The 12,162-nt window shown below is 41.6% G+C and overlaps 1 protein-coding gene across 1 annotated transcript in view; it reads right to left on the reverse strand.

Annotated features, from left to right (window-relative positions):
• Positions 1–299: 299 nt before the first annotated feature.
• The window catches only part of MYOM3 (myomesin 3), a 53,245-nt gene continuing 41,382 nt past the window's right edge, over positions 300–12,162 (reverse strand). Inside the window, exons 27-34 of the mRNA XM_087970585.1 lie at positions 11,154–11,213; positions 8,182–8,249; positions 7,064–7,174; positions 5,824–5,911; positions 4,617–4,655; positions 4,213–4,318; positions 2,551–2,714; positions 300–362 (exon numbers count right to left, since the gene is read on the reverse strand). Of these exons, the coding sequence (XP_087826711.1) occupies positions 322–362; positions 2,551–2,714; positions 4,213–4,318; positions 4,617–4,655; positions 5,824–5,911; positions 7,064–7,174; positions 8,182–8,249; positions 11,154–11,213 (677 nt within the window). The 3' untranslated portion in view covers positions 300–321. The remainder of the gene's footprint in view (positions 363–2,550; positions 2,715–4,212; positions 4,319–4,616; positions 4,656–5,823; positions 5,912–7,063; positions 7,175–8,181; positions 8,250–11,153; positions 11,214–12,162) is intronic.

A 12,162-nucleotide genomic window follows, 5' to 3' on the forward strand; every position in this document is an offset into this window, starting at 1 on the left:
GTTTCAGGTTTCTTAAGCAAAGCATCCATCCACCAGATCTTACATTTGGGGTCCTTAAACCCTGAGCCACAGCTCAGTTCCGGGCCGTGGCCCATACTGAACCGCTTGCCAAAGGGGATCTGCATGCATGAGTGCTCTTATCTGCTACTTGTGCAGAACCATCTCTTCTCCCCCCATCCCTTGCCTGCCATGGCTACCACCGGTCCACAAAGCCGGAAATGTTGGAGACCGCAGTCTAACACAATCGATTCTCCAAATGTGGTAGTTTTCTAAAAAAAAGGAAGCTGTTCAGAGCAAACAATAACCACAACCCCACCCTACTTACTTCAGCCTTTGATGTTCGGCGAGCGCATCGTCGAAAGCTACAGAAAGGAAGCAAGAAAAAGAAGGGTTGTCTTGGAGAAATGGTACACTACATGAAATGGGGGAAGAACAGCTAACAAAATGTGGAATTTTAAAAGTTCTTTGGTTCTTCTCTCATCCAGATGCTTCCATTTTAAAACCTATTCTTATATATGAATGCAGTTGTAGGAATTGCCATTGGAACCCAGAATTGTACCAGAAAAATAAAATATAATGGACGTATCTGCATTTGTGGAGCAGCAGAGGTAGAAGACTTGGCTCACTTACTCTTTGATTGTTGTCTGTCTAAGAGGGTGACAGACAGGTACCTTCAGTGGTGGGATTCAAATAATTTAACAACCAGTTTGCCCAGGAAATGTGGTCCATCCCCATCCTCCAGCTCCGCTGCACATGCGGGACGAGCTTCCCACGACAGCCAACCTGACCGTGACGGAACTGGTTGTTAAATTACACACACACACACCCCGCTATCAAAGTGGATCCTGGGCGCTGTGCTGCAATGGAGAAATGGGCAATGGAGTGGCCGGCATGAGGGAAGGAGAAGGAGCAGGGAGAAGAAAGAGGGAAAGCGGCATTTTTCTTCCCTCGCACCGGCCATTGCCCATTTCTCAATTGCAGCGCAGTGCCCAGGATCCACTTTGATAGCGGGGTGGGGGGTGGGGGGGGGTGGTACGTAATTTAAAAATCGGTTCGCCCAAACTGGTGCGAACCGGCTGAATGCCACTACTGGGTATCTTGGTTCATATACTAAACCAGGGGTGTCCAACCTTGGCAATTTTAAGACTTGTGGACTTCAACTCCCAGAGTTCCTCAGCCAGCTTTGCTGGCTGAGGAACTCTGGGAGTTGAAGTCCACAAGTCTTAAAATTGCCAAGGTTGGACACCCCTGTACTAAACAAATGACCCATTTGGAACCCCATATTAAAACAACCTGTCTTCTGTGTGGTCAGAATTTGAAAACAACATTTAATATGGCACAGGACTTGAATAAAATGGTTCGGTTAAGATCGGCATACGTGGGACTCATTGGGGTAGATTGTAGGGGTGATACTGAAATATACTTTTATCTTATTTGATTTATCTCTATATTAAGTTATACTTTATTCCAATTTCATTTTAAATTGTATTGCGTTCCAAATTCATTTTAAATTGTTTTTATAGGATTTTAGTAATAATTTGTGTTTGGAACTCTATCTTTTGATATGATCTAATCAATAAAATAAGCTACAACCATATGTAACTCAGGTGAAATGTACATTGCTAGTAAACGATGCTAGTCATTATATTTGAAATAAACGGAAAAAGTAAGGTTTCTTTTTAACACTCTCAAACAGAAGCATTCAAGTCCTCACACAAACTATTGCTGCATAGAATGGGAACTTCCCTGGGGGTTGTATTGAAAAGAAAAGGTTTCTCTAGAAATTAAAATCAAAAGTAATACAGGGAGTCCTCGACTTACGACCAAGCCCAACATTGCTGTTGCTAAGTTAGGCATTTGTTAACTGAATTTTGCCCCACTTTATGCCTTTTCTTGCCACAGTTGTTAAGTGAATCACTGCAATTCAGAAGTTAGTAACGCAGTTGTAAATTGAATCTGGTTTCCCCATTGATTTTGTGCGTCAGAAGGTGGCAAAAGGAGATCACATGACCCCAGGACACTACAACCATCATAAATATGAGCCAGTTGCCAAGCATCCAAATTCTGATCATGTGACCATGGGGATGCTGCAATGGTCATAAGTGTAAAAAACAGTCATGTCACTTTTTTCAGTGTCATTTTAACTTCAAACAGTCACTAAATAAACTTTTGTAAGTCATGGATTTCCTGTAAAAAGAATGAGAGGAAACACAGTAGGGTTTAGCTATAGCTATGTAAATGGTAATCTTTTAATAATAGGTGAAAATAAATTGACTTTCTATGTAAGGAAAAGTTGGGTTTTGAAAGGCTATTGATGCTTTTGAACCTCGGTGTTGGAGAAGGCTCCTGAGAAGATCGCAGACAGCCAAGAAAACAAACAAATGGAACCTAGAACAAATCAGTCCTAATATTTTGGATGTTGTAATGCTCTCTTGAGAAGTCTATAATGTGTGGTCCTTGTGTTCTCAGCTTTGTCGTTTTCTTGAAGACGTTTCATCACCCTACTGTGTAATATCATCAGTGGTAGAAGTAGAAGGGAGTGAGGTTTACCTTTTCCAGATAGGTCAGTTGTCAATTTGCGCATCTCTATCCCATCAGTGAGCTCCAGGGTGTATTTGCCTCGGTCAGACTCCTTTGGATCAAGGATGTGCAACCAAACCTGGTCCATGGTTGTTCCTATTTTCAAGTGATCTCCTCCTTCTAGACGCTTGTCGCTGAAGGTAAAGCAGGTGATTAAGTCGTCAGTTAATATACAGCCTCCAAACTATAATTGTCCAACCATGGCAACTTTAAGACCTGTGGACTTTATCTCTCAGAATTCCCCACAAGTCTTAAAGTTGCCAAGATTGGATATCCCTGCTTAAACAACATCTCTCTTTCATTTTGTGTTCATAGTTATGCTATAAACATCTTAATGATGGTAGTCCTACAAAGCTGCCTACTAAGGTGCTTCCAGGTTAAAAGAATTAGCTGGTGACATCACTGTTGCCCAGGGGATGCTCGAGGGGGTTCCTTTTATGTCCCTGATTTTCCCATCGAAGTGGTACCCATTTATCTACTTGCATTTGAATGCTTTCAAACTACTAGGTGGGCAGGAGCTAGAGTGAACTGTTAGGAGCTCATTTCATCATGTGGCTTGCTCTCGGGTTTTGAGCTGCTGAGCTGTCGACCTCCAATGGTCTTTTGACTCAGCTTCCTAACCACATGAGCCATTGCTGTCCCAAGACAGGACACCACGAGCCATATTTCACCTGTGCTGTAAACTTGTCAGGCTCCAAAAACAAAACAAAAAACCCCACACTTCTAAACAATTTACTTTATTGTTCCTCACCTATAGTCAGATACTTGTGTCATTAAAGGTAGACTTTGAGAACTACTTGTGTCATTAAAGGTAGACTTTGAGAATTTCTAAGAAGGAGCAATCTTGATCCTTTCCTACCCAACCAAACTATCTAAACTTTGCTGTCTTTTGGTACTTTGGATTGCAGCCCCTCCTACCTGGGAATCCAGACAACATTCCATCACAAAACTATGGACAATTTTTAGTTACTATTAGCTCTGGAACAAAATAGGATTAAGAACCTGAATCAGTTGAAACAAATAACTTTGCAAGGCTGAGGGTTTTCTGGATGATCTACAGGATGTTGAGCAGGGAGGAGGAAAGGGATCCCACCAAAGGGAGGGTCCTGGCCAAGTTTGGGTGGGCATCCCTCTCCTTAAGCTTAGCTTATGCCTTGTGCATCCTCTGTTGGGAAGGGGACAACTTGCCACAGCCAACTTGCTGCGACCAATTCACCATAGCCAACTAACTCTCCATGGCCAATTCTCCATGGCCTACTCACCACTGGATAAGTTGCCACAGCCAACTCGCCACAAGACAACTCGCTGTGGGACAATTTAACAATTCTATTTAATTATTTAAAATAAACAAAAAATATATTAATTTTTGCTGTTCACATTTCATTCTGTCCCTCCTTTTGCATCCTTTCTTTAATGATTCTGTTCCACCATTTCTTTGGTATTAGTGTAACTCTTGTCCCGCAACAAGCTGTCCTGTGCCGAGATGGTCATGGCAAGTTGGCCATGGTGAGTTGACCATGGTGAGTTGGCTATGGTGAGTGGGTTGTGGCAAATTGTCATAGACCCTCCTCTGTCTGCCCCATAACAACACCTTACCTTACAAACTTAGAGTCACAGGATAAAAGCACATACTTGTGGTACCAGGTGGTCTTCATGGTATCTGTGTAGCACTTTACTTCACTGTAGATCTTGATGCCTTCTACAGTTGGCTGCACTTTCAAAGGTGATGCAGAAAGAACTAATCAAAAAAGTCAGAAAAAGAGAGAGAGAGAGAGATACTTCAGGAAAGACAATTAGGCTTTCCCTGATAAATTAAACTAATTTTAGTTCTTTACAGCAAGGACAAGAACCCAAAGGCCCTCCAAATGTTTTGGACCTATCTCCCATAATCCTTAGCTGCTTGGGATTGATGAGACTACAAGTCCAAATCTAAACTGAAGTCCAAAGAAGGACATTTTATGGAACGGGAATCCTATCTCCTGTGCCTTGGGTACAATAAATGGCACCAGAACAGGATCTGAAGGTCAGCAACTTACTACTGATTCTGGCCAGCTCCTTGAGGATGTCATCAAATGCTGTAAAACAGAATGCATCACATAATAGTAAAGAATAGCACCATATAGCAAGCAAGCCGCTGTAGATAATGTTTAGTTTTGTCCTGGCTATACTTGGGTTTCCTTAGACATTTATTAATGACTGTTGAACGACAAGGAAACATTTCATTTAGATCAGGACCAGGTAGCCTTCAGCCTGAGGAATATATGTGATTCCTGACCCCAGAGGTCCTTCCAGTCACAACTTCCAAAAATCAATATCATGGTTTTCTATTGTTTAGAGCCAGAAAACCCAGAAAAGGTGTAGATAAGTCTCTAAATAAAAGAACCAAAAAGAATATTTTCTTTCTACTCCACCACTGCAAACCTTTCTCAAATCCAGGTTAAAAAAAGCCAGTTCTCCCATATTTTACATCATCACATTGTTAAGAGTTAGGGCTCACGTGGTTAGGATGCTGGGTTGGAGGTTAGCAGGCCCACTTTCAAGACCCGAGTGCTGCTGTGTGGTCAGGTGAGCTCCCGTCATTCACTCTAGCTCCTTGACAGGAACATGAAAGGAGCCCTTGCAAGTCTCTCCCAGCCCATGGTAATATCACCAGCTAATCCTTTTAATCCAGAAGCACCTTATGCGGGGCCTCCGACATGAATGGGATGGGATCACATTGTCCAGACATTCACAACAATCAAATGACAATCTTTGAAGGAAGGTTAAGCCAAGAGATCATCATCCTTCATTGAGAAAGGTAGTGTAGGTGCTAATGTAAGATCCCAATTTTACAAACCCCACTGACTCCCAGAAGTGATCTCACCAACACACCAGCTCCTTTGAAAGACTACTTATCCACTGCATGGTTTAATGAAAATGTTACATCAGTAAAAACTTGGCTATATCTCTGAATTCATGTGCTGTCATTCTCAGTCCTGTTCAGCTAACTGGTTGTGAACTGGAAAAATCTTAAATATTTCCCCCAGCCCTCTGTCACAGCGTGCAAAATAAAGGAGCATTTTAAAATCTTTCTTCTATTTTAACTTCCTCCTTACTGATTGTCATGCGGAATTTAAACTCTTCTGCTTTCTTTTGGCCAAATTGGGTGAAAATTGCACAAAATATTGCCAAAGCACCAGATTTGGGAAGTCTGCTCTGAATGAACAAATAATATTTCGGCCAGTGAAGAAAAAAGGATTGTACCTTCCTTTGTAAGATCCAGTTGGGTTGTGTCTTGTCCGCGGTCATCAGAAACCACAGCTTTGTAGACTCCTTTGTCTGCTTTGGTAATCTAGCAAAATATAGAGATGATATCTGGGTTTGCACAACACACTGAACCCTAAATCCAAGTTAGAAAAACCCAGTTGCAGCTGTGCATCCCTATTCCACAATGACCAAATAAATGAATTATGTGGTTGTTTAATGTGGTGGCCTGGCTCACGCGACTTGTAAAGACTGGCTGAGTTCCTACATTTCACACAAAGCACAAAGAGGGCCAGCCCTTTTTAGTTAGTGTAGCATGTTGTGTGAACACAGATACAGGTTAGAAAATGAAGTATCTTGAAATTGCCCAGAAAATATCAGTTGATGTGTGACCGTATCAATTTATGTTAAAAAAAATTAAACATTGTTCAATATTTATAGGTACAGATAGGTCAGAGTTAGTGTCAGAGTCTCATATTGCCAATCCCTGTAACCGTACGATGAATAGTTGTGGGAACTAGATAGGTCTGGTCTAAGAAGGAGAAGGACTAGATGGGACAATATTTGAGGAGGGCCAGACAAAGAAGTAGCAGTTGGAAACTTATCAAGGAAAGATGCAACCCAGAACTAAGGAGAAATTTCCTGACAGTGAGAACAATTAATCAGTGGAACAGCTTGTGGGAGCTCCGTCAAAGGAGAGGCTTTTAAGAAGAGACTGGACACCATTTGTTTGAAATGGTATAGGGTCTCCTTCTTGAGCAGGGGTTGGTCTACAAGACCTCCAAGGTCCCTTCCAACTCTGTTATTCTTCTAAAAAGAGAAAGAAACAGACCTAATTTGAGGGTGTTCCTTGCTTCTTACTCATTTCATATTTTTCCAACATTTCTTTTAATGAAGAGTTCTGCAGAACTCAAAAGTTTGCACACTTTTTACTGCTATTTTTTTTAGTTCCAACAAATATATTGTCCAGTTATGGACTGTTTACCTGGTAGGTTCCACAATATGTTTTAAAAGACCCATGATAGTGGACGAAGCCACACCTTCTCCCATTTGTAGGTAACAGTAATGGGGAAATAGAATTGTCTGTGGAATTTGAATTTCTAAACTGGTACAAAACTGGAAAAAGCTACAGCGACAAAAAACAAAACTCCAACTCTGTTCTTTCATTTATGACATTCCATTTCTTTCCTATTTTGTAGGTAATTTTATTAATTTAATCATTAACTCAGGATAAACCTACCCTTTTAATTTGTAGGATTCCAGCTCCTGTGTTTGAATTATACTGACCATCTGAGCGGGCTTTGTTATCAAAGAACCATTGAAAAGAAGTATCCTTCTTCATGTTTGATGCCTAATGAAAGGAAGGGAGGAAGGAAGGAAGGAAGGAAGGAAGGAAGGAAGGAAGGAAGGAAGGAAGGAAGGAAGGAAGGAAGGAAGGAAGGAAAGAAAGAATCAAAGAAACAAAGAAACAAAGAAAAAAAGAAAAAAACTTTATTTTGATAAATACTTGCTCACTAAATTTTTGGAGGCTGCATTTTAGCAGTTATAAATCTTGTTACAAAAATTTGAAGCACGTGATGTGCAGCAGATACCATTTGCAAAATGAAAGCAAGTTCAATTGCACTGCATGAAGTCATTCACCATTCCTACCTCAAAGAAGGAAATTTAGCTTTTTCCAATGACCTTCCCTTCTGCATTTTAACCTGGCTGAGATATAGTGGAAGTGGCTCTCTAAGGCCAAAAAAATTCCTGAAATGGAAAACTCACTGGAGGAACACCTACATCTTGGGGAGAAAATCATAAATTTGCCCTGTGTACCATTGACCACATTGTGTTCATGACTCTGCCTCAATCCACCTCATCTCCAATTTGACATGGGCAGAACTGATATTGTAAAAATAGGACTAGCAACCATTCAAAGTTATGATGGACCTGGTGTTTACCAGCTGGATTGGAAGTTCTAATGGACATGCCCTCCACACAGTCACATGACCAGACTTAGGGTGCTTGGTAGTGTCTTATGACTGCATTTTACAACGGTTTTGCAAAAACCCAGAATTTACTTCCAGTTTTTGGCAAAATTGCACCTTTAGTTTGTTTAATGACCTTGGTGATTCACTTAACAACTGCTGAAAATCATCTCAGTCACATGTGATCCAATTTAAGACTGTCACAAGTTGTGGCTATGATGGGCAGGCTCTATTATGGTTATAACTCAAGGACTACTGTAATATCAGTCACGTGGTTAAAGTCCTATCCATCATGGCTTCCAGCACTTCATCAAATGAGAAAGACAGCTAAAATTGTAAAACATAGCTTTGTTTGGTGAAGTGCAACTATGGGGAAAGAAGTGTTTACCTTACAAGTCAGCAGGACTTCACAATCTTCGGTGACCTTCCATGCCAGTTGTTCAATAAAATGAGGACCTGTGAAAGGAGGAGAAAAAAAAATACCAGCGCTGAACATCTTTGGATGTCTTGGGATGCCATCTAGTGACCAATCTTATCCAAGCACCTTTGGGATGACCTTGTGGTGGCTCAGGACTTCAGACTTCTGCAAGTTGACATCTACCATATACAGGTAGTCATCGACTTACACCAGTTCATTTAGTGACCGTTTGAAGTTACCGTGGCACTGAAAAAAATGACTTATGACCATGTTTCCCACTTATGACCATTGCAACATCCCTATGGTTAGGTGATTTACATTCGGATGCTTGACAACTGAACTCACATTTATGACGGTTAGTGTCCTGGAATTATGTGATCCCCCTTTGTGACCTTCTGACAAGCAATGGGGAAACCAGATTCACTTAACAACTGTGTTACGAATTTAAAAACTGTAGTGATTCACTTAACAAATGTGGTGAGAAAAGTCATAAAATGGGGCAAATTCACTTAACAAATTTCTCACTGAACCACAGAAGTTTTGGGCTCCATTATGATCGTAAGTTGAGGATGACCTGTAGTGGATTTCCACACTCAGACTCCTAGCCAGTACATCCTCTAACTCTTAATTTAGAGAAAGGTGTCTCATTCACATAAAAAAAATATGTGGAAACTGGACTGAAGTAATTTCTGCAGTAAGCTGTTATAACAGGGATGTCAAACTCAATTTCATTGAGGGCCGCATCAGGGTTGGGTTTGACCTCGGGGGGCCGGGGTGGGTGTGGCCAGCTCGACCTCACTCGTGTCGGGGCGCCTGTGGTAGCCTGAGCACTCTGCCAGTGAAAATGGGGCTCCAGTGGATGGCCCTCCCAAGCTCCGTTTTTGCTGGCAGGGGCACCATGGGCTGGTCCATCACTGTTTCCAGGGTGGCCCTGTAGGTCAGATCTAAGCACCAAGTGGGACAGATCTGGCCCGCAGGCCTTGCTTTATAGCAGGGGTGTCCAATCTTGGCAACTTTAAGACTTGTGGACTTCAACTCCCAGAATTCCTCAGCCAGCTGTGCTGGCTGAGGAATTCTGGGAGTTGAAGTCCACAAGTCTTAAAGTTGCCAAGGTTGGACCCCTGCTTTATAGCATCTTCTACAGTCAACCAACTATTGTTGTGCCAAAACCGCAATAATGTGGACAGGATTTATATCTCTTCAACAATGCCTGGGTGTTGCAGTGAAGATGCTATAAGATTCTAATGTGGAAATGGCTAAATTTTCTTGAATGACAGGTAGTCCTTGACTTACAACCGGAACTGAAGCCAACATTTCTGTTACTAAGCTAGACAATTGTTAAGTGAATTTTGTCCTGTTTTAGGAACTTTGTTGCTACCGACACAGAGGTGATATTCAGTCAGTTCTGACCAGTTCTGGAGAACCAGTACTGGAAATTTTGAGTAGTTTGGAGAACCAGCTAATACCACCTCTGACTGGCCCCGCCCCCATCTCTTCTCCACCTCCCATTGAGTCCCAGCTGATCGGCTGGGTCTTCTTTGGTTGCCCTGCACAGGAGAACGGAGCTGGAAAGCAGGTTAGTGGGGTGGGGAGGGAAGGGGGATTTTGCAGTATATCCTTCCCCTGCCACGTCCACCAAACCACGCCCACAGAACCGGTAGTATAAAAATTTGAATCCCACCACTGCACTGTTGTTAATTGAATCGCTGCAGTTAGGAACACTGTTATTAAGTGAATCTGGCTTCCCCTTTGACTTGGCTTGTTGGAAGGTCACAGAAGGGGAATCACATCACCTCAGGACACTGCAACCACCATAAATGCATGCCAGTTGCCAAGTGCCTGAATTTTGATCACATGACCAAGGAGATGCTGCAAAGGTCGTACGTGTGAAAAATGGTCATGTCACTTTTTTTTCAGTGCTTTGAACAGTCACTAAACAAATGGTTTAAGTAGAGGACTACCTGAAACTTTAAAACTAGCTTTCCCAACACCATGCTCATACAGCATATCAGCCTGCCACCTGGTAAAGAAACAGCCGTTCTGCTAGGCATTTCATCAGCTGAGCAGGTAAAAACCAGTCTTCCTTGTTCTTGCAAAACTACCTTGCTTCCTGATTGGGCTTGTCTAAGAAAGGAATGGAAAAATTCCCCATATTTCATAATAAGCAAAAGAGGGGTAATCCCCACATCGCCGGGTATCATGTAATGATTTCCTAATTGTGAGAAATATCTTGCTTGAAATAAAAAAAGTCACCCTGATTCTCCCCTCTCCCTTTTAGGCCATGCCTGCTGTTCTGCGTGAGGACTTTCCACAGCCACAATTAAATATCATGCCCTTTAAAAAAAACGAATCCCGAGTATTTTGATTGGATTGCACTGGGCAAGTGAGGAGGATTTATTTATTTATTAAATTTATATGCCACCCATCTCGTTCTGAAAAGGGACTCTGGGTGGCTTGGAGTTTGAAAATCCTCTAATCTTGACCTGTAATAAATTGCCCAGGTAACTCTTTTTTTTTTTTTTCCTATTGCAAACAGCTAACATGGTTAACCTCCTGGGACCAAATTAGAAAAACTGGTTTAGAACAAATTTAAATGGTGATGCTATTTTTTTTTTTCTGGTAACTTTTGACCCAGTTTAGGGTGGCTAAGTGTTGCCGAAAAACTGCTAAAGAGGTTTAGCTGAATAAGTGACTGAATTGATTGAGTAGGATGGGGTAACACAAATCAGGGGCAACAAATGTAAAATGCTTTGAAATGTTTCTGTTTCATTTTTGAGACTCTTGTCACACTTCCTAAAAGAGCTCCAGTTCCCTTCTTACTTATTTTTTGGGAGGTCTCATTTTAATAATGGCTCATTTGCCTTTCTTTCTAAGGAAGACTTGCCCTATTTTACATCCTTTGGGGAAGAGTATGGCTCTTTTAGGCTGACAGCATGCCTTACCTTGTTTTCTTTTCCAGTCCTTCTTTTTGGCATCAGCCTCTGCTTTAAGTTTATCAAAATCTGGAAGGAAGAAGAGGAGAAGGAGCAACAGAAGTAGAGGACAAAAGGGAAGGGGAAAGGGAAAGGGGAGGAGAAGAAGTGGAAGGGGAAGGAGAAAGGGAAGAAGTAGTGGAAGGAGAAAGAAAAGAAATGGAAGGAGAAGGGGAAGGAGAAGAAATGGAAGTGGAAGGAAAGGAGAAGAAAAAATGGAAGGGGAAGGAGAAGGAGAAGAGAAAGAAAGAATGAAAGAAATATTGGATCAGCCATTACTGTACATGGTTGAGTGGGTAGACAATTGAAGAACATTTTACCTTCTAGCTACAGATACAGCTTATTCAAATGAGGGAAATAATTTCCTGGAAGTGACAGCCTCTTAGCTTCCTTTGAAGGGGTTGGAAAGACACAGGAATGGTCACTTCCTGGTCTGCAATTATACAGAGCCATAGGAATGTCCGTTGCTCCAGGGGAGCAGATGACTCTGCCTGCACTGTCTTGAACATGCTTCCCTAAAGCTTGCTTTAGAGTTTCAGAACCGAAAATTAGAATCACCCCCAAATACTTCATTGCCTACGGGAGAACAGAAAATACTTTCACGTCAGCCAGGATTCACAACACTCAGTTATTACGTCAACTGAGGCAGAAAATACTTGCAAGATCACATTATGGGCTTTCCTAGTAACACTACCAGGAAACTAAAAAAACCCAGCTATTTGCTCCTTTGGGAGATAGGCCCAAATAATATTTTTTGCAGTAGTAGTAGTAGTGTTGCCTAATGGTAAGGCTGGCCTTAAGAAGATTTTTGTACCTCAAAACAAACAAACAACAAACATAACACAATTTTCCTTCTTCTCTGCATCTCCATCCAGATGGTCATCATTACCATTTTGTTTTTCATTACCTGCTTTGCATGAAGAGTAATGCTAAATCAGACTGTAATAAAAAGGAATCAATAAAATTAATACAAGATTAT

This window comes from Notechis scutatus, chromosome 8 (genome assembly GCF_049901735.1).
Source record: "Notechis scutatus isolate UNSWTSFEM ecotype Mainland chromosome 8, rNotScu1.2, whole genome shotgun sequence".
NCBI classification, from domain to species: domain Eukaryota; kingdom Metazoa; phylum Chordata; class Lepidosauria; order Squamata; family Elapidae; genus Notechis; species Notechis scutatus.